Source organism: Muscardinus avellanarius (assembly GCF_963383645.1).
Source record: "Muscardinus avellanarius genome assembly, chromosome: 3".
NCBI classification, from domain to species: Eukaryota; Metazoa; Chordata; class Mammalia; order Rodentia; family Gliridae; genus Muscardinus; species Muscardinus avellanarius.
The window spans coordinates 36,250,152-36,277,706 of NC_137788.1; the positions used below are offsets into that span (position 1 = coordinate 36,250,152).

The 27,555-nt window shown below is 43.3% G+C and overlaps 1 protein-coding gene across 1 annotated transcript in view; it reads left to right on the forward strand.

The window, feature by feature from the left end:
* The window catches only part of CFAP57 (cilia and flagella associated protein 57), a gene marked incomplete at both ends in the record, with an annotated part of 70,320 nt that overhangs the window by 7,868 nt on the left and 34,897 nt on the right, over positions 1-27,555 (forward strand). Inside the window, 7 exons of the mRNA XM_080692017.1 lie at positions 1,477-1,684; positions 5,098-5,250; positions 13,393-13,532; positions 14,339-14,504; positions 15,201-15,314; positions 24,322-24,534; positions 26,290-26,463. Of these exons, the coding sequence (XP_080548143.1) occupies positions 1,477-1,684; positions 5,098-5,250; positions 13,393-13,532; positions 14,339-14,504; positions 15,201-15,314; positions 24,322-24,534; positions 26,290-26,463 (1,168 nt within the window). The remainder of the gene's footprint in view (positions 1-1,476; positions 1,685-5,097; positions 5,251-13,392; positions 13,533-14,338; positions 14,505-15,200; positions 15,315-24,321; positions 24,535-26,289; positions 26,464-27,555) is intronic.

The following is a 27,555-nucleotide window of genomic DNA, read 5'->3' on the forward strand; positions in this document are numbered from 1 at the left end:
CTAGGCTGGCTGTTTTATTGATTAAATGAATGTCCAGCAAGACTATGCAAGGTGTCCAGCTAGGTTCTGAGAACACAGGTCCTCAAGGAACTTACAATTCAATAAGAAGCAACAGATCCACAAACAAAGGTGCTAGGAAATGTTATTGCTAAATTTGAAAGAAGGATGTGGGTAGAGGTGGGAGACTCGAGAAAGAGTACCTCTGTTATAACCAGAAGCAATCACATCTCACTCATCATTGGACATATCAGACACTGCATTAAGATCTTTCTATATATTCCCACCTGAGTCTTATGCTATATGTACACATATGTTATTATGCATATATATTATGCCCATTCCACACACATATATTATTATGCATATATATTATTATTATTATTATTATTATTATTATTATGCCCATTCCACAGACCAGGAAACCGAAGCTGAGAGGTTAAGTGACTCACCCAAGATCACAGCATTGTTAGTTGGTAGGATCAGGACTCAACTCAAATCTGTCTGAGCCCTGAGCCCAGAGCCCAAGCCCTCAAGCACAGGCACCCGTGTCTCCCCATGTCAATGGCTTGCCTTTTCTGTTGTGACTACATGGGAGCTTCCTAGTAAGTTCCAGTGCCCCTTCCCAGTCTGCCATGTGCACAGCCCTTCAGCAGGCCCAGGATGCCCAGCACAAAGCCCAGACACTTAGCTGGGGCCACGCTTCTCTGAAGCTCTCACCCTCTGGCATGGAGCACCGCTCCTGCCTAGACCTGCCTTGCATGCCCTGGGCACTCCCTTGCTCGTGGACCTGGCCACGCAGTCCCCTCCATTTCCTTACTCCACCCTACCTCCTAGACCCATGCACGTCCCTGGCACGCTCCTGCTGGGCCCAGCTGGGCTCTCAGCCTCTGCTCACCTCAGAGAAGTGTGCCCTGCCCTGGCACCAGTCCTCAGAAGGCCCTTGTTACCTACTGACCGCTCCTCCCCTTGTGCTCGGCTTCCCCCCATCAGTATATGTCCCCCCAGACCACAGGCTTCTGAGGCAAGCACCAATCCAGTCTTCTTTACCACCCTTTCACAGAGCTGTTATCACAGCTTGACTACAAATAAATGCTTATAAACAAAGTGTTTACTACAAGGATGAGTTAATAAATGAAGAAGATAGAGGCCTGGATTCAAATCTTAGTTCTGCCACTCACCAACTGTATGATCTTAGGAAACACAACCCTTCCACGCCACTTTTTTCTCAACAAAATATGACTCACCATCCATTTTGTCACGACCCATCATTGTGGGACACAGAGTTGTGAAGCTACAGAAAGGTGTAAACACATGTCTTTTCTCCTCCGAGTTTATGTAGCATGCCCAGGCCAAAGGGCAGCATTTTGGCTATGGGAAAATGGATCAGTCAGTGACTTCTTCTACATCCCCAAACAACCCTCTTTCTCCATCTCCTTAGGATTGTCTGAAAACCTCATGTGCTATTTTCTTTCCCAGCCTGATTGAATTTCCACAACCCAGTTCCCCAATCCCTTCCTACGAACAGATCGTTACAGCCAGTAACTACAACCAACAGTCAATGCCCCAGGTGTTTGCCATTGCTGCCTACTCGAAGGGATTTGCGTGCTCTGCTGGGCCAGGAAGAGTTCTGCTGTTTGAGAAGGTGGAGGATAAGGACTTCTACCGAGAGAGCAGGGAAATCCGGGTAAGGAGAGGAGGCCGGGAGGAGAAAGGCAGGGCCCATTGGCATCGTTCCTCAACAGCAAGGCTCTGACAGGGCCCTTGATGAGGAGGGATGGGGCCTCCTCAGAAAACATGACTTGAGATAACTGTCCTGAAAAAGTTTTAGAATAAGACAGAATTGAGATTTAGGATTAGGAAGGTCTAGATTTGCATCCCAGGAGAGAACTATGGAAAATTACATTTCCTTTTGGAGTCTTAATGGTCCCCAAGTGATTATATCACTAGATGTACCCAGCACATAGTAAACAGTAATGTTTGTGGAATAAATGATGCAAAGTCTTATAGATAAGATACTGGATATCAGGTTGGGAAGAATCTGGGTGGCATCTTGGTGCAGGATGCTGACCTTTGAGGAAGGGTCTTAGAGGATGGATAACGGTTTGACAGGAAGAAACAGACTAGGACTCCAGGTGGAGGGAGTCGCTTCAGCGGAGCACCTGAAGGGGGCGCCTGGGAGATGCGCTGTTCTGCAGCAGAGAGAGGCTAGAAGGTGCTGGAAGGGAAAGGAGCTGAGCTGCAGCTGTAAAAGATCTCAGATGCCAGCCTGGGTGTGTTCCATAATTAAGCAGGCACCCTGTCAGGTTTTTGAGTGGAAAAGGCTTATGTGTGAGAAAAGTAATCTGCCAATGTCACATAGTGGACAAGATCCTAGAAGCATCGGACTTAATTAAAAGCACATTGCATGAGTCAGTTTTGGATCTACCAATTATTGGCTGAATGACTTGAGAGTAGTTGCTGGGTCTATCAAACCAGTTGCTTTATTGAAATAACAACATGAAGGCTGAGGCAAGAGGATTACAGGTTCAAAGGCAGCCTCAGCAATTTAGCAAGGTTAGTGAGACCCTGTTTCCAATTAAAAATAAAATAGGGTTAGGGGTGCAGCTCAGAGACAGAATGCCTCTAGATTCAATCTCCATTACTGAGAAAAAAATCCAGCTTCAGCATCTTAGCAAGACCCTGTTTCAAAATAAAAAGGGCTAGGAGTATAGCTTAGAGGTTAAACTCTCCTGGGTTCCATTCCAACAGCACAGAAGAACATGATAATCCCTATGAGGGATGGTGGTCAAAGAATGAACAGTAGCCTGCAAAAAGTAATGTGTGCAGTGCTTGATACTTGGTGCTCAAAGAACGGCACTTTAGAAATCAGCAAAGAGGCTGGGCGTGGTAGCACACGCTTGTAATCCCCACGCTTGGGAGGTGGAGACAGGAGGATCGTGCAGGTTCGAAGCCAGCTATGCTGGCTTAAGAGACCCTATTTCCAAATAAAAAGTAAAATAGATCTGGGAGTGTAGCCCGGAGGTAGTAGGGCTTCCAAGAACCCCAGTACCACAAAAAAAAAAAAAGAAAGAAAGAAAGAAAGAAAGAAAGAAAGAAAGAAAGAAGGAAAAGAAAAGAAAAAGAAATCAGCAAAGAGGCCTTTTTGTTGTTGCAGCTAAGAGGTAGTGAGGCCTCAGGTTGGGGCTGTGAGTAGCAGGGTGGGGGGGGAGTCTTGGAGGAGGGTAAGTCTGAGCAGAGATGGGCAGTTGGGGAGGAGGAGCCTGAGGGGGAGGCCGGCTTCTGTGTCTGGAAGCAGTGCATTTACTTTGCCCGTAGAGCAGTTCACTTGTTCACTGGCTTATTTATTTGAGAAAGGCTTGCTGAGGGTCTACTATGTGCCGGGGACTAGGAATACGGTGAGGAAGCAGCCCTTGAAGAGCAGGCCCTTGGAATTCAGTCAGCAGACAAAGACACAGTCGGGAGTCAGATGGGATCCATAAAGGAAGAAGTCAGGAAGGCAGAAGGGTTCTGTCCCAGAGTGGGCAGAAAAGGATTTTCTGAGAAAGATGACATTTGAGTACAGACCAGAATCAAGTGGAGCAGTTGGAAATGTGGATTTGGATTTTGGCAGGGAAAGCACACACGTACACATGCATGCATACATACACAGGGTGCTTAGTCTGTGCCTGGCACACAGTGATGCCCTATTTATAACCCCAAGACCCCACCTCCAGGCTACATCCAACCCTTAAAAAAAAATTCTTTTTGAAACAAGGTCTCAGGAAGTTGCTGAGGGTCATGCTAAGCGGCTGAGACTGGCCTCAAACCTGCAATCCCATCTCAAGTTCTCAAGTACTGAGATAACAGGTGTGCACCGCCATGCCTGGCTTACCACTTTTGTTTTCATCAAAACATTCATATATAAGATAAAAATCACTGAAATAAAATGCTTACGGAAAGGAAAAAGCGACACGATATGGCGTTCCCTAATTTATAAACTGAGACAGGATGGAAACCCAGCAGAGGATACCAGAAGGAGTGATCATACACTCATTCAACAAATGACTGCAGCTCACCCACACGCGACGGAGCCCGTGCCTGGTGGCTGAGACAGACGCATCAGGTGTGACCCCTCCCACCAGGACTCACTGTCTCTGGAGGCATCAAGGCCATGTCCAGTCACTTCCGGGACACTCACTACACGCAGGCTCTGCTGTGACACTGGGTACAGCTGGGGGACAAAATGTACAAGGGCCCAGGCGGGGGGCTCCCATTCTGCTCTCACAGTGTGAGCTCCCAGGGCTATGGGTGCATTTAGGGTCTATTAGCACCTCCCAGTCCAGGGCGGGTCAGGAAGGTTTCCTAGAGCCCGGTGAAGCCAGGGGTGTTAGCTACCCGGAGAAGGGCTGCTCGGTGTAGGAAGACAGGACTCCAAGCCAAAGGAGCCCTTCCCAGGAGTCCAGGGCCCTGGGCCCCGGGGAGGCTGCTGCTGCCCTCTGCTCCACAGGCTTTAGCATGTCAAGACGACGCGTTTAGAGCAGGGCCTCTGGCTTGGTTGAGGCTTTTGACCTTCTTGAGGACAAAACCAAATTCTAAGGAATTAAGAACTGAGTGCATGGTGAGGAAGCAGAAATAGGTGTGCAGGCTAGAATTTCACTAAGTATGATCGTCCATAGGAGAAGAGAAGTAGCAGACAAAAGGAAATCGATGCTCTTGTGTCTACTGAGACCTGGAGGCCTTCTCACAGACTCCTGCAGAAGCTGCTGGGTTGCCCGTCTTTTCTCTGGCAGCACGTCCCTCTGCTGCCACGGTGGTGCACACCCGCACCAGGCTACCAACAGGTGGGCAGGTGGGCTTTAGACAAATGCATGTTTTAAGAAGGCTCTTTACACATGCCACCGTTTACCATTCAGACATTAATCCTTTAAAGGTAAATGGATGGCAGTGGTGAACCCCACGGAAACAGTGGCACCCGGGCCCTCCCTTCTCCACCCTGGAGGAGGACCCTGGGCGACATCCTAGTCCAGGAGTCTGTAAGCTAAGTGTGTCTGAGAGAACCCTCAAAGCCTGGGCTGGCAACATGAGCCATCACCCAAAGCCGTTTTGTGTGTCGGGCAGATTCCTGTGGACCCTCAGAGCAACGACCCAAGTCAGTCTGACAAGCAGGACGTCCTGTGCATGTGCTTCAGCCCCTCGGAGGAGACGCTGATTGCCAGCACCAGCAAGAACCAACTCTACAGCATCACCATGTCCCTGACGGAGATCAGCAAGGTGAGTCTCTCCAGCCCTGCCTCCTTCCAGGCCAGGCCCGCGTGCCTGGTGGAGGGACTGCTCGCCACGGGATGAGATTTCAAATAAGTCGAACCTGGGTTCCGTCCCCTCCCCCTCTTCATAACTGAGCAAAAGAAACTCTAAGATGTCTGTGTAGAAACATCTGATACCGCCGGGCGTGGTGGCGCACGCTTGTAATCCCAGCATTCGGGAGGCTGAGACCTGGAGGATTGCGGTTCGTGGACAGCCTCAGCTACTTAGTGAGGCTCTCTGCAACTCAGTGAGACCCGGTTTCAAAATAAAGAATAAAAAATAGGACAGGGGCTGTAGCTCGGAGGCCAAATGCCCCTGGGTTCCATCCCCAGACCCGCAAAAAAAAAAAAAAAAAAAAAAGAAAAAAAGAAAAAAAAGAAACATCTGATACCCTCGGGCTTACAACTGCTGTAGCTTCTATGGAGTACCTTCATCCTCTTAACCACCACTTGCTCTTCAAAGAATGCTGCTATACTTGTTCATGGGTGAAAAATGTATATATAAAAATGTTTACTGTTGCTTTTTTGTTGTTGTTTTTTTTAATAGTAAAGCTGGTATAAATATACTGCAGACCTTACAATAGAAAGTCACCATGAAAAATGAAACTCACATTGTACTAAAAAGTTCTCTTTGTCAATAAAATTCTAAAAATTTGTCCGTATAATACTCGGCTTTTAAGTACTCTGCTTTTAAGTTGTTTGCACCTGATAGCATGGATTCAAAATATATAAAGCAAAAATTTGTGAACAGCAAAGGAAATAGACCATCTACAATCATGGCAGATTTAAACATGTGTTTCTCAGTGATGTTTCCTAAGACACTGTGAGTTAATTCTTTAGTATGGTTCACTTATTCAAGTATGCAGTGTGGCAGTTTTTCTATAGTCACAGGGTTATACAAATATTGCATTCAATTTTGCAATATATTCATCACCTAAAAAAGAAAAAAAGCCTACATTCTTCAGCTCTGATCCCTCCATCTCCCTAAGCAACCACGAGTCTACCTTATGTCTCTGCCTGTTCTGGAAGTATATGGGACGTGGGCTGTTATGAGTGGCTTCTTTGGTTTAGGTTGTCTTCAAGGTTCCTCCATGTGGTGCATCAGGACTCCATTCCTTTTTATGTCCCAATAACGCCCCATTGTATGAATACGCCACATTCCGCTTATGCATCCTTTGGGGCATTCAGGTTGTCTCCACCTTTGAGTCATTATGACTTCTACTGCTATAAACCTTCTTGCACTAGTTTTTGTGTGGTTATATATTTTCATTTCTCTTCCTAGGAGTGGAATTGCGGGTAACTCCACGTGCAGCCATTTGAGGAACTGCCAGAGCGTTTTTCAAAATGACTGCACCATTTTATATTCCCACAGCAGTAGGACAGTTCTGGTTTCTCTTTTTGCTCTCCAACACTTGTTATTATCTGGCTTTTTTATTGTAGCCATCCTAGAAGATGTAATCTCCCATTAATTGTTTTGATTTGCATTTTCCTGATGATCATGATGTTGGGCATCTTTTTATGTGCATTTTTGCCATTTTTAAAATTAATTAATTTATTAATTAATTAATTAATTTATTTTGGTGGTACTGGGGTTCCTGGAAGCCCTTCTACCTCCAGGCTACACTCCCAGACCTATTTTATATTTTTGAAACAGGGTCTCTTACGCCAGCGTGGCTGGCTTCGAACCTGCGCGATCCTCCTGTCTCAGCCTCCCAAGCGCGGGGATTACAAGCGTGCGCCACCATGCCCGGCACCATTTTTATTTATTTATTTTTATTTATTTATTGTTTCGTAGGTCTGGGAATGGAACCCAGGGGCATTCGACCTACAAGCTACGCCCCTGCCCCATTTTTTTTTTATTCTTTATTTTGAAACCGAGTCTCACTGAGTTGCAAAGGGCCTCACTAAGTAGCTGAGGCTGTCCGCGAACCGCTATCCTCCGGTCTCAGCCTCCCAAATGCTGGGATTACAAGCGTGTGCCACCATGCCCGGCTATTTTTGCCATTTTTATGTGTGAAGAAACGTCTAATAAAGTGTTTCACCCACTTTTGAGGTTATAGTGTCTTTTTATTATTGAGGGTTTTTTTTTTTTTTTTTTTTTTTTTTTTGCAGTACTGGGAATTGAACCCAGGGGCATTCTACATCTGAGATACACCCCCAGCCCTGCTTTTTATTCTTTATTTTGAGACAGGATCTCACTAAATTGGGGAAGGCCTCTCTAAATAGCTGAGGCTGTCCTCAAACCTGCACTCCTTCTGTCTCAGCTTCCTAAGTACTGGGATTACAAGCATGTGCCACCATGCCTGGATTTCTTATTGAGTTTTAAAAGTTCTTTATGTATTGTAGATAACAAATCTCCTATCACTTGTATGTATTATGGATAGCAAATCTCTTATCACTTGTGTGACTTGCAGGTATTTTTTTTTTCCCTTTCTGTGTTGTCTTCTTTATTTTCTTGATAGCTTCCTTTAATGCATGAAAATTTTCAATTTTGATGGAGCCAATTTGTTTTTCTTTTTGTTAGTCATACTTTTGATGTTATATTTAACAATCTAATTCCATACCTGAGGTCATGAAGATTTACCCTTATATTTCTCTTAAGAGTTGTATAGCGTGTCCAGGAATGGTAGCACATGCCTATATATAATCCTAGTGCTAGGTAGACTTATATAGGAGGATGAATGAAAGATTTGAGGACAGCCCCAGATACTTGGTGAGACTCTGCTTCCAAAAAATAAAAAAAGTTGGAGGTATAGCTTTGAGGTATAACAACCTCTTGGTTCAGTCCCCAGTATAAAAGAAAAGTTCTATAGTGTTAACTTACATTTACGTCTTCGATCCATTTTGAATTTATTTGTGTATATGGCATAGAGTAGGGGCCCAACTACTCCATTCTTTTGCATGTGGGTACACAACTGGTCCGGCACCATTTGTTGAAAACCTACTCTTTCTATGTTGAATGGTCTTAGCACACTTGTCAAAAAATCAGGTGACATGTGGGTTTATTTTTAGACTCTCAATTTTGGTCCATTGATCTTCCTGATTGTCCTTCTATCAATACCGCAGTGTCTTGATTACTGTTTCTCTTTGGTAAGTTTTGAAATGAGGAAGCATGAGTTTTCCAACTTTTATCTTTTTCATTCTTATTTATTTGTTTATTTATTTGTACTGGGGATTTAACTCAGAGGCATTCGACCTCCGAGATACACCTACAGCCCCATTTTATTTTTTTATTTTGAAAGAGGGTCTCACCAAGTGGCTCAGGTTGGCCTTGAGCCTGTGATACTCCTGTCTCAACCTCCCAAGCACTGGGATTATAAGCGTGTGCCACCACGGCCAGCTTCACTCATATCTAATGTTAGTATTGGCATAGTAGGACTTACGCCTGCCTTTTTACCTTTTGCTTACTACATATGTCATGGGGTTGTTTTGCTCCTTCCCCCCTTAATTGCTTTCTTTCACATTAAGTAACATTTAATTCATATTTTAATTTGTATAATTATTTTTGCTATATATTTTTGTTATCTCATAAGGCTTACCATATACATTTTAACTTATCATAATCGTATTCAGGTTTATACTAACTTGATGCTAATAAAATAAATATTCCTACACAACTGCAGTACCTCCTCCCTTTTATGGCATTACTGTTATATGCATTGTAACTATACATTTTATAAGCCTACAATAATATAGTTATAATTATTGTTTTATATAACTTTGTTTTTTAACTAAGGGAAGAGTGGGGAACAAGTATGTCTTTATAGTTTTAATTCTGAACTTATTTGCCATTTCTGGCTCTCTCGTTTGTCTCTGTGGGTGTGAGTTAGCATCTAGTCATTTCTTGTACAGATTTGCTCCCCTCTGTGGGCTGTTATTGGCAAATGTGTCACATCTCCGTATGTGACAGGTACAACAATACATCATACACATGCTTTATAAAATTAACTTTAAAACAATTCAAATAAGAAAGAAGATAAAATGCAAATTAATATTGTCTTTTATAATTACCTTTACTGATGTGGCCTTTTATTTTGTGTGAACCCACATTACTGTGAGGTCACTTGCTTTCAACCTGAAGGATTCCCTTTAGTACTCCTGTAAGGAGGGTCCGCGGGTGCAGTGCTCTGGATCTAGAATGTTCCCCCCACAAGTCCTTGTGTTAGAGGCTTGGTCCCAGGCACCACTGGAAGGCTGTGGCGCCTTTAGGAAGTAGGGCCCGGTAGGGGTCTTTCGGTCACTGGGGGTGTGCCCTTGAAGGGGGATGTGGGGCTCTGGACTCTTCCTCGCTCGCTTTCATTTCCCAGCCCTAACGTGAGCAGTTCTGCTTCAGGAAACGCTCCCACCACGAATTGCCGCCTCATCACAGCCTTAAAAGCAGTGGGACCGATGATCATTATCCTCAGCCTCTAAATTCATGAACCAAAATGAACCTTTCCTCTTCATAAGTTGATTATCTCAGGTATTTGTTACAGTGATGCAAAGCTAACAGCTAGCCACACATTCTTTAAGTTTTTGTTGGAATGTTTTTATTTCACTTTTATTTTTGAAATTTTGTAGCTATAGAATTCTAGGTTGATAATCTTTTTCTCTGAGCAATTTGACATACTATCCCACTTCCTCCTGGCTTCCTCTGACTTCCCTGGCCAATTACTACCTATCTCATTGAGGTATTCTTTTTCCTTTTAATGCTTTCAAGATTTTCTCCTTGAGAGAAAAAAGGCTCTCAGCATTTTCACCATGATGTGTGTATTTGTGGATCTGTCTGTGTTTTTCCTACTTGGAATTCATTGAGCTTCCTGTATGTGTATATTCATTTTTTTCAATAAATATGGTATGTTTTCAACCATTATTTATTCAGATATTTTTCTTGCCTCCTTTTCTCTCCTTTGATACTCATATTATGCATCCATTGGTGTGCTTAATGATGTCCCACATTTATCTGAGGTTCTATTAATTTTTCTTTATTCTTTTTTTGTCTGTCTTCTTCAGATTGCATAATCTTATTGACTTATGTTTACTAGTTTTTCTGCTAGTTCAAATTTATTATTGATCCTCCTAGTGGATTTTTACTTCATTTATTGTTATTATTATTTATTATTATTATTATTATTATTATTATTATTATTATTATTATTATTTTGGTGGTACTGGGGTGGAACCCAGGGGCTTTCTACCTCCAGAATATACTCCCAGACCTATTTTATATTTTTATTTGGAAACAGGGTCTCACTAAGTTGCTGAGAGCCTCACTAAGTAGCTGAGGCTGGCTTCGAACCTATGCGATCCTCCTGTCTCAGCCTCCTAAGCACTGGGATTACAAACATGAGCCACCACGCCCGGCTCACTTATTGTACTTTTTAACTCCAGAATTTTTGTATTTTGTACTGTTTATGGTGTTCTCTATTTGATGAAAATTTTCATCACTTTTTTAACTTTTTAAATCATGCTTTAAAGTTTATAAACATATTTATAATTTATGTTTATATTATATTCATATTTATATCTTATGTTTAATTTATATAACATAATTACTACCTTGAAAACTATTGTCTATTAAATCCAACATCTGGTTGTTCTCAGAGGCCGTTTCTGTTGCAAAAAATACAAATTAAACAACTTTAAAATGCTTCTTTATAAAGATTTTCATTATGCTATTATTAGAAATTCAGAAGTTATCCCAGCACTTGGGAGGTTGAGACAGGAGGATTGAAGGTTCAAGGCCAGCCTCAGCTACTTAGTGAGGCTCTCTGCAACTTAGTGAAACCCTGTTTTTTTTTTTGTGTGTGTGTGTGTGTGTGGTACTGGGGTTCCTGGAAGCCCTTCTACCTCCGGGCTACACTCCCAGACCTATTTTATACTTTTTATTTGGAAACAGGGTCTCTTAAGCCAGCAAGGCTGGCTTCGAACCAGCGCGATCCTCCTGTCTCTGCCTCCCAAGCGCAAGGATTACAAGCGTACACCACCACGCCCGGCGTGAAACCCTGTTTTAAAATAAAAAATAAAAAATAGAACAAGGGGTATAGCTTGGAGGTTGAACGCTTCTGGGTTCCATCCCCAATCCCCCCCCACACACACACACACAAAGAAATTTAAAAGTTAGACATCATCAGAGATGTAGGAGGATAAGGAAGAATGGGAATTCTATTGTGGTAGGATGGGAGTGTAAACAGGTGCAGCCATTCTGGAGCACAATCTGGTGTTCCTTGGTAGAGGACTAACGGGAGAATATACATACCTTGTTATCCAGCAGTCTGCCACTAGATACAGAGCAGAAATGCCAACCCACAGGTTCACTGAAGAACAGGTACAAAGATGCTTATCTTAGTGTTTGTAGCAATGGACAGTTGAAGATACGCCTGCTGTCCACTGCTAGTGGTGATGGAGAAGTAGCTGGGTGTAAAGTACAGAATACAAACATTACTAGAAGCAGTAAAGTATACATGCCACAGTATAGATTATTCCTTGACACGTAGTGATGAGGACGGGAGTCAAAATACAGGCTGAGAGCTAAGGCACAATACCATTTGTAGAAACATAAAATGCTCATGTAGTCCTATAGTCAGGGGCACAGTGGACTTCATTAGTTGACACCTGTGATAAGGGAAAAACAAACAAAACTTGAAGGAGCAGGAGAAGGATATTACATAAACATACCTAAAATTGTCCTTAATTGTTCATTAATTATGATAGTGTGAAACATTGCTTCTGAGATACAAAATAAAAAAACAAAGGAGCCAGGCATGGTGGTGCACGCTTGTAACCCCAGCATTCAGGAGGCTGAGACCGGAGGATGGCGGTTCGTGGACAGCCTCAGCTACTTAGTGAGGCCCTCAGCAACTCAGTGAGACCCGGTTTCAAAATAAAGAATAAAATATAGGGCAGGGGGTGTAGCTCAGAAGTCAAATGCCTCTGGGTTCCATCCCCAGACCTGCAAAAAAAGAAAGAAAGGAAGGAAGGAAGGAAGGAAGGAAGGAAGGAAGGAAGAAAGAAAGAAAGAAAGAAAGAGGAGGTAAGTTCATCAGCTGATATATTGTGATAGAAGAAAGAGACTGGACAGTTTGAAAAGCGAGAATAAACAGTATGAAAAAGTTATCTTGGAGATTCAGAAAGTATAAACACATTGAAAGTCATCACCAATAGTACTGAATGCCCATTGTGGTCATGAATTCTATGGGAAACCGGTAAGACGTTTTATCTCATTCCCCTTGGTTATACTACTTGGGCAGAGAAGAAGGAGAAAGGAAATAATTGCTTTAGTTTTTAAGGCAAGAAACATTTCAGTGTATTTAAAAGCTAATTGAGAATGTGCTAGTAGAGGCAGGGGATGTTGAAGGCACTAGAGGTAATAGATAAAGAATAATGAAAATAATCTGTGTCCACTCTCCCAACCTCTGAGATAACAGAGAAGGGAAGAAGAGATGCATGCAAGTTTTAAGTGGGTGAGGGCCAGAATTGGAGAGAATGCCCATCTCACCTTTGTCTTGGCTTGTGAACAGACCTAAAATGTGTGCACCTCATTAAATTTCCTACCCATCACTCCTCATTCAGCTGCCCCAGGGACAATGCCTCCGATGACAGACATCTGGAACAACTGCATGATCAGAGCCCAGGATGTATTTCAATTTAAGACCATTTACCCAACTCTCATTGGCTGCTGGTGGCAGAGAAATTAGTACAGTCTCTTTAGAGAGAGATTTGGCATTCCACATTAAGATTCTTAAAATCATTTATACCATTTCCCCCAGTGTACCACTTCTAGAAATATATCCTAAGGAAGCGAGCAGAAAGATACACAACAATGACTTATATATAAGGATATTTAGTCTAGTGTTTTTCCTGAATAACAAAAATTAGAAACCACTTAAAAGTTCCCACAGTAGAGGAATGGTTTAATTAAATTCCAGACTACTCATAGGATATTTTTATTGCCATTAAAAATAATGTTTTCAAATAATAGGAGCATAGGAAAATGTACCTAGCATTAAAGCAATTTTCCATGGCCAGATTTCTGTGTACAGGCTCATTCGTGTTCCTCGGTACCAATTATGGGGAAGTACATAGCCAGTTTTTCATTTGCCCTGCTGGATCTCATTTTGTGTTTCTCCAGGGGGAGCCCGCTCACTTTGAGTACCTGTTGTACCCATTACACTCAGCCTCCATCACCGGCCTTTCTACCTGCATCCGCAAGCCCCTCATTGCCACCTGTTCTCTGGATCGATCTGTTCGCATCTGGAATTATGAAACAAAGTAAGGCAGGAGAGGCTTTGCTGCCACAGAATACAGAGTCTCTGTCATTAAATTTGCTCATATGGTCTGTTTTAATTACCAAATTTTACAGTTTAATTACTTAGATGCTTTTGGTTGGAAAGGCCTTTTTAAACATCAAGTTGGTCTACCTACATTTTTCTCACTCTTGCATGGGCTAGAAAATTACTTTGTGTTTTATTAAATGCGTATTACATGCCAGAAACTACGTGAGACACCAGAGACATAAATACCTCCCCTTCCTGTATCCACTCCACCGTCCCTCCAGGCCTCCTGCCCTCACTCCCCAGGACTGCTTTTGGCTTGTAGAGAGTTCTTCACACCCTTCAATCCTCTTTCTCCTCATCACTGCCTCAGCCACCCCCAAATTTCTAGCAGTCATATCCTTCTGGTGCAGCTTCCCCAAGAATCTCCAACCATATTCACATCAGATTGTACTCTTTTCTTTATATATAGCTGTTGGGATTGCTGGGGGGAAAAGTACGTGTACAGTTCTCGTGGTTTTAGCATCTCAACAGAGGTGTATTGTCAATATCCCCAGACAACAGCATGACCAGTTCCCTTATTGATATGTCTCAGTGGGACATTAGCCTTAAGTAACCAGAATCTAGGAGACAAAGGAAATATCTGGGGATATAGCTCAGTGGTAGAGTGCTTGCCTAGCATGTGCAAGGACCTGGGTTCAATCCCCAGTGCCAAATTCTGTGGTAATAATATGTACCAGATACAATGGACAGCTTGAGGGGTTTAGGGATTCAGTTTATAATTGTGACTGACCTTTTTCACAGCACCCTGGAACTATTTAAGGAGTACCAAGAGGAAGCCTATACAGTCAGCCTTCACCCATCTGGACACTACATTGTAGTAGGGTTTGCCGATAAGCTACGCCTAATGAACCTGCTCATCGATGACATACGTGCTTTCAAAGAGTACTCTGCCAGAGGATGCAGAGAGGTAAAAACTGCTGGGGATAAAAGTCCAGCCGTTTTTTTCCCTTTGAAAACCAGGGTCGAAATACTAAGAACTAACACGCTCTAGAAAAATGGGACCAATGTCTGTCTTACAGAACTTTAGTGGCTTAAAAAAAAAATCCAATACTTCTACCACTGAACTCATAGAACTTATTACCGTTTTCCTATGCCCATCCTGAACCTAAAGTCTTGTAGGTTCCTACCTGGGATAAGTCAGCTCTCTATTTGTGTAGCCTCCGTAAATATTGAAAAAGAGAAGTCATTTCAGATTGAGAGTCCCAGATGGATAGAGGGAGTGGAGATTGGGAGGAGTCAAAGAAACTGGACATCAGTAGTGAGGGACAATAAATGGCCCATCAGGATCCCCTGGGATGACACGAAGAAACAAGACAGAGATTTCAGGAGTCGCATCCCTACTCTGAAGCCGTGCTCCTGCACCCAAAAGGAGGCCCTGGGGTTGAAGCACCTTAGTGACCAGTAGGCACGATCGTATCGGCTACAGAAACAGCAACAGTATCTGAAAATGTCGGCCAAGCCTCAGTGTCGCTGCAGTGTCCCCCACTCCACCTCCTCCCCTCGTCTCCACTTGAACTCTTCCAGAAAAGCCGCTCTTGCCTGCAGCCTCCAGTCACACTGCTCCCCTCTCCCTTCCTTGCTCTCCTGCTGTGTTTCCTCCTAGTGCTCCTTTAGCAACGGAGGTCACCTGTTTGCAGCGGTCAATGGAAATGTGATTCACATTTTCACCACCACGAGCCTAGAGAACATCGCAAACCTGAAAGGACACACCGGCAAGGTGAGTGAGGGAGGGACATCCAGAAAACGAGGCACCGAGCCGTGCAGGGGGCCAGCGGTGTGGCTCAGTGGATCGCAGAGAGGTCAGAGGGGTGAGCCCTTTCCTCGGGGGAGAGGAGGCTACCTGTCTTCATGGGGAAAGAAACAGTAAGGCAAATGCTCAGATAAATTGCAATTAGTTCAATGAAGGAAAAACATGGTGTTGTCGTGAGAAATAACAACGAGATGGGCATCCTGTAGGTTGGGTGTTTGCAAAGGCACGGTCCTGGAGGAGGGGGTGGCAGCTAATCAGAGCTGATGGGGATGATGATTGTAGAGGTGGGAGGTTGCAAGGCAAGTTGGGGGCAGAGGAACTGAACGTCTTGTGGGTCCGGAGCAGAGGTACCAGGATGCAGCACGGGGTGAGCAGAGACTGGAGAGGCTTACAGGCTCAAAGTGCAGGAGCATGGGAGGCCGTATAAAGATGTGATGATACTCCTTGTTCCTTAAAATCACTGAAGACTTTCAGGGCAGGAACCAATGTGACCAGATTTGCATTTAAAGTGAAGGAGTTAAGGATGAAAGTGGAAGGGAGGCTGTTATCACTACTGACACAATAAATGATGGTATTTTGGACCAGGCTAGTGGTAGCGCATTTAGGAAGAAGTGAATGGAGTCAAAGATACTTAGAAAGTAAAAGTAGGTTCAGGAGTAGATTAAATGTGAGGCATGAAGAGGGAGAAGCCAAAGATGGAGAGGGTGACCAGATGGGTTTGGAGAAAAGTGCACCTGAAACAGCAGGGCATCTAGGCAGAGGCCTGGGTGGCAGAGGGATGGGATGGAGCTATGAAACAGGGCAGTGCTCTGTGGCTTTGTGGTCAGAACATTGGGCACATTTGCGGAGTTGTAAAGGAGGGAGCTGAAGAGGTTGGCTGACTGGAAGGTAGTTTATTCATGCCAAGGAATTGGACTTTAGAAGGCAGGTAAGGAGAAACCATTGAAAATTCAAGACAGGAAGTTATGGGACCAGAAGGGCAGTTCTCTAAACGCCATCAAAGATGGATTAGAGGGGAGGGAAGCCGAGTGATGGAGACCAGCTAGGCAGTGATGGTGAAAGATGTTTGGAACTAAACCGTGGCTGCAGTAGTGGAGTGGAAAGAAGAAGGATGCTAAGTTCCATTTGGGACATGTTATGTGTGATGTGCCCGGGGGGGGGGAATATATATATATATATATATATATATATATATATATATATATATTCATTCATTCTCAGGATAAGGTATTAGTGAAAGCCAGAGGCTCAGATTAGATCAGCTGTGTGAAAACTGAGAAGAACCTTTGGGGGAGAGATGACCAGCACTTAAGGGATCCATAGAAGAGAAACTAAAAATGAAAATGTGAAGGGAAACTGGAATCAGAGAATTGTATCAAAGAAAGGAACTAGACAACTTTCAAAAAGGTGACGTGACTAGACATCACAGAGAGGTCATGTAAAGACTAAACACTGACCATTGCCTTTCACAGCTGACGGGTCATCAAAGGAAAAAAGTTAACTTTTTAAAAAGTGAAGTTAAAGGAAGAGGCAGTCACCTGTTATTCCAGTACTTGGAAGACTGAGACAGGAGAATGGCAGGTTCAAGGCCAGCCTCAGCAACATAGTGAAACCCTGTTTCAAAATAAAAAAAATAAAATAGGGCTGGAGATGTAGCTCAGAGGTAGAATGCTTCTGGGTTCAGTCCCCTGTACCGCAAAGAGAAGAAGGAGAATTGAGGGTGCCATGCAAGCACACGTGTTATTACTGAGAGCTGCTGAGCTTCCTCGATTTCAACAATGTAATTAATCTTCAGGGGATGGAGTTGCAGATGAGGGCACAGGGGGTTCTGATGCTCTCTCCAGGATGGATAAACCCCCAGGGAGGCCCCACCACACTAGTCCAAGGTGCAGCTAAGGCCAGGAAGAAAGGGGGATTTATAACCTTAAACACAGTGTCTTAGAGATGACAATTTTATAAGCATCTATTTCAAGAAATTAGAAAAACAGCAACAAATTCAAAGAAAATAAAAGGCAGGAAATAACAAAGATAAGGTCAGAAGTTAATGAAATAGAAAACAAATATAACAAAAGAAAATTATCAAAGCCAAAACTGGATTCCTTGAAAAAACAGAATAAAGCCAGGTGTGGTGGTGCACGCCTATATTCTCAGTACTTGGGAGGCTGAGCAGGAGGATTGCAGGTTCGAGGTCAGTCTTAGCAATTTAGCGGGAACCTTAGTAACTTAGTTAGACCATACTTTCAAATAAAAAATAAAATTAGGCTGGAAGATATAGCTAAGAGATTGAAAGCCCCTGAGTTCAACCCCTAGTACCAAAAGAAAGAAAGACAACACAGAATATAAGCTCTTGGCATAACTGATCAAGGAAAAAGGAGAGAGAAGATACAAATAAACAATATGATGAATTAAAGGGGATATCACTTCAGATCCTAAGAAAATAAAAAATATCATGAGGGCCAGGTGTGGTGGTGCATGCTTGTAATCCCAGCATTCAGGAGGCTGAGTCAGGAGGATCTCAGTTTGCGGACAGCCTCACCTATTACTTAGTGAGGCCCTCTGCAACTCAATGGGACCCTGTTTCAAAATAAAGAATAATAAATAGGGCTGGGGGGTGTAGCTTGGAGGTAGAATCTTCCTGGGTTCCATCCCCAGTACCACACACACACACACACACACATCATGAGGCTATTATGAACAACTTAATGCAAATAATTTTGAATACATAAATGAAACTGACAGGTTTCTATAAAACTGGAATCTATAACTTAAATCCTTCCTACAAAGAAAAACTGTAGGCCCAGATCATATCACTGGAGAACTATATCAACATTGGAAGGGAAAAAGTAACACTAGTCTTGAAAAAAAGATCTCTTGAAAAAGAGAGACTACATCCCAGTGTTGCTTTATGAGGTCAGCAAAATTGTGATACCAAAACCTGTCAAAGGCACCAGAAACAAAGTAAGCCAGTATTCTTCACTCACATAGGTAGAAAGTCCTAAATAAAATATCATCAAACTAATCCAGCAATATATAAAAAGGATAATAGAGCATGACCAAGTTGAGCTTATCCAAGAATGCAAAGTTGTTTTAGATTTTGGAATCAAATAACATCCTATTCCATTAACATAATAAGAAAGATCATGGGCTCACCTCTATAAATATAGATACATTAAAAATTAACCTCCATCTGTGATTTTTTTAAAAAGCACATAATCAGCCGGGCGTGGTGGCGCACGCTTGTAATCCCCGCTCTTGGGAGGCAGAGACAGGAGGATTGCACAGGTTCGAAGCCAGCCGTGTGCGCTGGCTTAGGAGACCCTGTTTCCAAGTAAAAATGTAAAAATGGGTCTGGGAGTGTAGCCCGGAGGTAGAAGGGCTTCCAGGAACTCCAGTACCACCAAAAAAAAAAAAAAAAAAAGCACATAATCATCTAAGAATAGTAGAGAAATTTCCTAAATCTTATATATTTAGAGAAATGATATTACAGGCAGTAGACTTGATCATGAAATTATGAGAGTATTCCCACTGAGATAAAAGAACAAATAGACCCTTCATTTAGCCTTAGGCCAAATCCTAATCAGTGCAATGTCAGGAAAAGGACATAAGTATAAAGGTTGGAAGAGAAGAAATAAAACTATCACAGACAACATTTCAGGTACATAGATAATTCAAAGAATGTTTAGACAAATTATTAAAATTAGTGAATCTAGGAATATTGGGAATAAGGTCACTATATTTTAAGTGTATTTTTATATAATAGTAATAAACAATTAGAAAATACAACTTGCAAGGTGGGAATTGGGGTGAAGAAATGACTAAAGGTATAGCTGACATACCTTTGTAGTGCGAGTCATAAAGATACCCCAGTAGGTGGCCAGCAGGTCAGGAAATTACTTACAGGGAAAGTGAGAAAAACAAATATACTAAAAATAAAAGTACAGGTCTTTCACTCTTGCAGAAGGGAAGGAGGGAAGGCTAGAACAAATCTTGCAGCGAACGTGAAATTGGAGGTATCGGTGTGAATTCATGGTTTTTGATACAAAGAGAACTACAGACTCAGAAATAGGTATAGACATGGGTGTAGACACACATTCAAAGTGGAATTAAAACCAGTTCTTCCAGAAAATAGAATAAGTAATGCATCCTGTTCACTTGACACCAATGTTACTCTGATTAAAAAAAAATGAGGCAAAAACAATATTTAAAAAGAATACTACAGATCAATATCCTAAATAAGCATAAACTCGAAAGTTCTCAAAAAACATTATATATCATGACCAAGTAGGGCTTATTCTAGAAATGCAAGGCTGGTTGCACATTTGAAAATCAATCAATGTAGTCCACCATGTGAACAGGGTGAAGAAACCCAACTGCAAAAAAGAGTCCTTCAACTTCAAATATTGTCTGCCTTTGTTCTAGTGAAATACAGAAACTTTACACCTGCAGAGGTCCCCTCAGTGCTACGCTTGGTCATGCTACATGTTTTATACATGTTATATCTCTATGTTATAAATCCAATGATACAGCGTTTAAATTATTACTTTAAATAACCTGATGATGTCTATTTAAAAAGCTGAGAGAAAATATAAAGTTTTTATGGGAATCTTCTTGTGATTGCTTTTCAAGTGAGCTTAGAGAATGAAGAAAATCTAATATGCAGTTATACTGTATCTTGATTACTTATGAAATTACCTTTTTTGTTTGGTATGAACTCAGATTTCTGTCTTGGGTCACCTGCTTTCAGCCTAAAGGACTTCACTAGCATTTCTTGAAAGACAGGTTTATTAGCAATTAATTTTATCGACTTTTTTTTTAATCTGGGAATATCTTTATTTGCCCTACATGTCTAAAATATAGAAATATGGTTTGGCCAAATATAAGATTGTTTTGTTTTACTTTAAATATATCTCCCATTGCTTTCTGGATCCTCCATTTCTGATGAAAAGTCAGATGTTAATCTTATTGGGGTTCACTTGTGTTCATGGATTGTTTTTCTCTAATAGAGTCTAAGAGTTCCTTATCTTTGGCTTTCAGTGTTTCGACTACATTGTATCTGGGTGGAGATTTCTTTGCATTCACCTTACTTGGAGTTTATTGTACTTCTTGGATATTTGGAATATTGTCAGCCTTAAATATTTATTGTATGTGTTTTCTGTCTTTTTCTCCATCCTGATTTTATGCATGGTGGTACATCTATTGGTTGCCAAAATTTCTCTAAGGCTCTATTAAATTTTTTTTTATTTTTTCTCAGATTGCTTTATCTTTATCGATGTACCTTCAAGCTTACCAGCTCAGATCCACTGTGGGAGCTGGGCGCAGTGGTGTGCACCTATAATCCCAGGTACTCAGGACACTGAGAAGAAAGACCAAGAGTTTGAGACCAGCCTCAACAACATAGTGAGAACACTCACTATCTTCAACAAAACAGAATTTTAAAAATCTACTGTTGAGCCTCTCAAGTGAAATTTTCACTTTGTTATTGTACTTTTCAACTCCATAATTTCCATTTGATTTTTAATGTTTTTAATAGGGATTGAACTCAGAAGCATTCTACCTCTGAACTACACTCAATCTCTACTTTATTCTTTATTTTGAAACAGGGTCTTGTTAGGTTGCTGAGAATCTCACTATGTTGCTGACGCTGGCCTTGAACTGGCAATCCTCCTACCATAGCCTCTGAGTACCGCAATTACAGGTGTGTACCACCATGCCCAGCTTGATTTTTAAAGTAATTTCTGTCTTCTTCTTGATATTCTTTATTTGATGAGATCTGCCATCATACCTTCCTTTAATTATTTAAGCATGGCTTAAGTTCATTAAACATATTTTATTAGCTGCTTTGAAGTCTGTTTCTACTTAGTCTACTAAAGACAGTTTCCTTTTCCTGCTTGCTTCTTTTCTTTCTTTCCTTCTTTCTTTCTTTCTTTTTCTTTCTTTCTTTCTTTTTTGGCTGCTATTGTTGTTAGCTTGCATGTTTCATAGTTTTTTAATCAACATAATATTTAGACATATATTGTAGCCATACTGGATACTTATGGGAGGTGGTGGTAGTGGGAGGTTGGTTGATTTTTTTTTTTTTTTTAGGTACTTGGATTAGAACCCAGGGACATTCTACCTCTGAGCTACATTCCCAGCCCTATTTTTTATTATTTATTTTGAAACAGGGTCTCACTAAGTACCTGAGACTGTCCTCGAACTGCGATCCTCCTGCCTCAGCCTCCCAAATGCTGGTATTACAAGCATGCGCCACCACGCCTGGCTTGATTATTCTATTAGTGACTTAACTACACTAATTCTGTGAAGTAAGCCGGGTAAAGTGGCACATGCTTATAATCCCAGTATTTGGGAGGCTGATACAGGAGGATCACAGGTTTGTAGCCACCCCCAGCTACTTAGTGATACCCTCTGCAACTTAGTGAGACCCTGTTTAAAAAATAAAAGAGTAAAAATTAGGGCTGGGATGTAGTTCAGAGGTAGAATGCCCCTGGGTTCAATCCCCACTATAGAAAAAAAAAATTGTCTTTTTTTTCCTCCTGCAGTGTGAAGCTTCTGATATCCCTGCTTAGATTTTTTTTTTTTTTTTTTTTTTTTTTTTTTTTTTTTTTGCATTTGGCCTGGCTACCTAAGGTTTGCCTGTGGGTAGCATAAGCTTCTTAGGAGTCACAGATGGTGCATAAGCCCCTTAGCCAATCGGATTTTTACCCTTTACTGTTGGATTTGCATGCAACTTAGAAGTTGCTCTCACAGATTAGGGAGTTTGGGTTTTGCTCTGTGTTCAGCAGAGACTGGTAGCTCGACGTACTCACTCTGTACCCATAGAAGTACAGAATGGTCAGGTACAGTCTTTCAGGCCACCAGCAATGAATGCAACTTTATTTTTAAGCCTGGCTTCCTAGGAGATTACTGTTCAGCATGTGGTCAGCTCTTATGTCTGAGTCTCTGGTGCCAGTGAGCGTCCAACCTGGGTTAATGGTCCTCAAGCAGCTCAGGGGAGGCTCCCATGTTTTCCAGCATCCTGCTACAGCTGCTGCCGAGCGCCTGCAGCCTGGCACGTGCCCACAGGCCTGCAGCTCCCAGGGTTGTCTGGGCTCCCACAAGGGCTCCTCTAGGCTCTCCTTCATTCTAGCAGAATTTCGTTACTCTGTCATTTTTCTTCTGTCATGGCGACAAGCCCTCTCTTAATCACTGCCCGCCACAGTCTTTGTTATTTGAGGCATGCCCATAGGCACAGACTTCTCATGTTCTGTTGCAGTAAAGCCAGTCTCCACAGTCAGAGCTGTAGACCTCTTTGTCTTCATCCTTGACTTTCCCCTCGACAAAATTCTCGGTCCCCTGTTCCAGAGCTGGGAGCAGGGAGCAGGGAGCAGGGAGCTGCTTTTCCAGGAGCGACACCCCAACTCTGTGAGTGCAACTTGGGGACAGAAGTGGGGTTAATGGAGCCCCTGATCTTTGTAGCTTGCCCCTCATGGTGAGCAGACCATGCCTGTGAGCAGACCAGGACAGGAGCAGCCAGGTACCAGTGTTCTTCACTTGCTGTAGAGCCTCTGCTAGAGTAGGGACTGGCTGGCTGGGGGTGGGGGGCAGGTCTCCTTGGCCATTCCTGCCTGCAGTAGAGCTTCTGAAACATGGGCTAGGGTGGGGAGAAGAGATGCCAGAAGCCTGCCTTCCCCAGGTGAAACCATAGCCTCACCTGGGAGTCTCATCTTCTCGGCAGCTTCTTCTTGGAGTGCACAGTGGGGACGTTTCTGGAGCTGAGGCAGGTAGGGGAGTGAGTCATGGGTCAAATGCCTCAGCAATGTAGTGAAGCCCTGCAACATAATGAGAACCTGTTTCAAAATAAAAGAATAAAATGAGAGCCAGGCGTGGTGGCACACGCTTGTAAGCCTAGTACTTGGGAGGCTGAGACAGAAGGATTTCAGGTTCACAGCCAATATCAGCTATTTAGTGAGACCCTCTGCAACTTAGTGAGACCCTGTTTCAAAAAAGGAATTAAAAATAGGGCTGGTAGTATAGCTTGGAGGAAGAATGCCCCTGGGTTCCATCCTCAATACCCCAAAAATAAAATAAAATAAAATAAAACTGGACGTGCTGGAGCACACTTGTTATCCCAGCACTTGGGAGGCTGAGACAGGAGGATTGCACAGGTTTGAAGCCAGCCTCAGCTACTTAGTGAGGCTCTCAGCAATTTAGTGAGACTCTGTTTCCAAATAAAAGTATTTTTTAAAAATGTCTGGGAATATAGCCCAGAGGTAGAAAAGCCCTTTGGTTCTACCCCCCCCCTCCGTACCATAAACAAACAAACAAATTCCCTAAGGAATTCTCACTAAATTCCTTAGGGGCTCTCTGAGCTGCTCTTGAACCTATGATCCTCCTGTCTCAGCCCCCCACCCCCAATACTGGGATCACAGGTGTGTGCCACCACACCCAGCTCACAGATTGTTCTTATTGAGACTGGGTAGGTCTCTTGTATAAATATTTCTCCACTTACTGTATTCCATTAAGACAGTTTCCAGAGACTTTACATGGTCGTTTTCCCCATTTTCACTAGTTAACTTATTTCACTAGGAAGCTCAGCTGAGATCCTGCGCTGCCATTCTGGGATCCCATTCTCTCTGTGCTGTGTTTGCAGTTTCCAGTGAATAACACAATTATTTCAGAATTTAAAAGTTTTTAAAACATAGCATGATTGGTGAGAGCATTTAAATAAAACCATTGTGATTTAGACTTTGCATTCATAAAGCAAAAAAGAAATGGGAATGTTTAATCCTCAATATTTTGCAAGCATCTTAGGAAACAGAATGCTAACATTACCAGAAAGCCACATTTTGTGATTACAGAAGGGCCTCCACCGGGAAGAGGCATTCTGCCTCAGTTTGGAGCAGCTGAGGAGGTCGCCTCCTTCCCGTGTCGCTGCGTGTGCCTGTGTGCGTGCGTGCTCAACGCTCTTACCTGGGTATGTCTCCATCACCTGCAGATTCGTTCAATTGTGTGGAACGCAGATGACAGCAAGCTGATATCTGGTGGCACAGACGGTGCTGTGTATGAATGGAATCTGTCCACAGGAAAGAGAGAGACAGAGTGTGTGCTCAAGTCCTGCAGCTACAACTGCGTTACTGTCTCCCCTGATGCCAAAGTTATCTTTGCCGTGGGATCAGACCAGACCATCAAGGAAATTGCAGATTCTTCAGTGAGTCTGCGCCTGCCCCAGCCCTGGGCCACCGCGCCAGTCTAGAAAGGCAGCCTCCTGCGCTGGCAGCAGAAAGTGTGCTTGGAAAGAGGGCCCCTTCCTCAAGGGACAGCTCCGGGCTACTCTTCCTGTTGGGTCAGCCCGGTTATTACCAATTCCTGAATTTCCTGCCGGTGCCCTTCCTGGCTGATTAAACGGCAGGGCCCCTTTCTGTTTCTGTTTTGCTTGCTATCTGTCATTTCTCTTCTACCCTCTGAGCATGGAGGTCAGCGGTGTCTCTAAACAGCGTTCTTGCCTTTGGTCCACACTTAGCTGGGGTAAAAACATAATATGATTAGCTGCTGGCGCTGGGACTTGCTGCTGTATTCTTTCAAAGTCTCCCATCTCTGAGATGTTAGGATGACCACATCTGGCTCCACAGAGTGAAGGGCCGAGAGAAGGGCTTGGGTCCTTCTCCAGCAGCTCAGCGGCAGCTGATGGTCACTGGCTTCTCTGGCTTCTTCTCCCCCCACCCCATGGCACTGGTGCCTGGCAAGGCATAGGGTGACCACAGCAGCAGCTGACCAAGGCAGCTTCCCCAGGGTTGGAACACAGCTCAGGGCATGGCGACTCTGCTATGTGCCCCTGGTGGCCTGGTCCTAATTCTGTGGTCACTGCACCAGAATAAAAGTCTTTTAGGGTTGGTTTCTCCCCTCTCAATATTTCTACTAGCTAGCACACTGCGTAGCTCACAACAAACATGCAGGAAGCAGGCGGGTGGGCGAGTGAGTGCATTTATGAGCAAAGGAATAAGTTCCTTGATGGTGTACTTTAGTTTATATAATGGGCATTGATAAGCTTCCTGAATAAACTTATGACCAACATTCCATTCTCACTTTGAGATGCGTGACAGACAGCAGTCCAGAGCAGAGACGGGTAGGACCATCGCTTCCCGGGTTAGTGGGTTGACGTGAGTCATTTCCCATCTCGGTGACTCATCTCTTTCATCATCTCTGGGCCTAGAAGTGGCTCCCTCGGAGGGTTTGGATGAATTCTGAATGAGTTGCAACACGTAGAGGGCCCAGAGCAGCGCTCAGCACACTGTACGTGCTATACAAAGATTTCCAGTTGTAGCTGTTATTCCTGACTCCACAACTGGTAATTCATCAGTTAAGCAACCAAGAAATATTTATGTCTTTTTCCCCCCTCATAGTACTGGGAATGGAATCCAGAAGTGTTTTACCTCTGAACTACATCCCCAGCTCTATTTTATTTTTTATTTTTATTTTGAAACAGGGTCTCGCTAAGTTGCTGAGGTTGCTGAGACTGGCCTCCAACCCGCAATCCTCCTGTCTCAGCCCCCCAAGTACTAGGATTACAGGCATGGGCCATCACACCCGGCTAGTCTGTGCCTTTTATGTGTTAGGCAACATGCAAAATGCTATAAGGAATAGAAAAACGAAAAAGAAATTTTTTCTCTTGAACCTGGAGGCATTCTACCTCCCAGCTACACCCCCAGACCCATTTTCTTATTAGGAAACAGGGTCTCCCTAGGTTTCTGAGAGCCTCACTAAATTGCCGAGGTTGTCCTCAAACCTGCAATCCTCCTGTCTCGAATCTCGCAGGTACTGGGATTACAAGTGTGTGTCACCACACCCGGCCAAACGTTTTACAAACACAGACCTAAGGGTGCTATTAGAGGAGGGGAAGAAAATGACATCAGGACCTGGAGACACAGCTCAGCCCCCCAGCTGAACAGAGCTGTCCATGTTCCAGGTCCTGCGAGAGATGTCGGCCTTTGATGTTGTCTATACGGCTATTGTTATCTCACATTCTGGGCGCATGATGTTTGTGGGCACCTCATTGGGAACCATCCGTGCCATGAAGTACCCTCTGCCTGTACAGAAAGAATTCAATGAGTACCAGGCTCATGCTGGTCCTATCACCAAGGTGAGAGGGGCGCTCCCCGCGTGCGGAGCCCAGGCCCTGCCTGATGTGCCTTCTTCATCCCCGTAACCTCCCTTTGTCTGTTCTGTCTCCTTCTTCCATCTATCTCCTTATTCATTCGCTTGCCAGCCAGTCAACAAGCACTACTGAGTGCTTGTTTAAACTGCTCCGAGAATTTATCCTACAAAAGAATCAGAGCCACAACTAACTTCTCACGGCTGAGGCTGTTCACTGTGGGAGTATGCACAATAATGGGCCATCTGGTGGCTGCCCAGGTGTCGCACCCAGTCACCAGCACATCTCCCGGCTGCTTAATGTTGGCTGCTAATGGCCCGGCTACTCTCTCCTCCAGAGGATTGCCTCCACTAAAAGGAGTCATAGCCCAGGAGACAGACTGCTGCCGCTCCCCCAAGGTACAAAAGGTGACCCTGGGGGGCGATAAGATGGGCACACATCTGTGAATTGTTCTTCGCATCAAGTGGTGTCTATTTTCAATAATTACAATGTGAAAACAGCCCAAGTGTCCATCCACAGATGAAAGGATAAACCAAGTGTGGTGTAGACACACAGTGGAATCATATTCAGCCTTTAAGAGGACAGGAATTCTGCAGTATGCTAGAACATGGATGAACCTTGAAGACATTGTACTAACAAAATAAGCCAATCTCAGAAAGGCAAATATGGTGTGATTCCACTTCGGTGAGATACTAGAGACAGAAGGTGGAATAGCGCTTGCCACAGGCTGAGGGAGGGAGGGAGGAATAGGAGGTTATTATTTAATGGTTATGGAGTTCGGCTTTACAAGATGAAAGAGTTACAGAAGTGGAAGATGGTGGTGGTTGCACAACATCACAAATATACTTAACCCTGAACTGCACACCTGGAAACAGTTAAGATGCTCAATTTTGCTGTGTGTACATTGTCACAATAATTATCTAGCCTGAAAAATGGTTGTCAAAAAATCATAGCTAATAGTAAGTTAAAGATTATTCATAGTAAAATAAAAATAATGTCTACATTTACACAGAACCCCTGAAAAACAGGTACTGGGAGAATATGTGTCTCGTGTCCTCTTCCCTCTCTCTTACTTCAGGT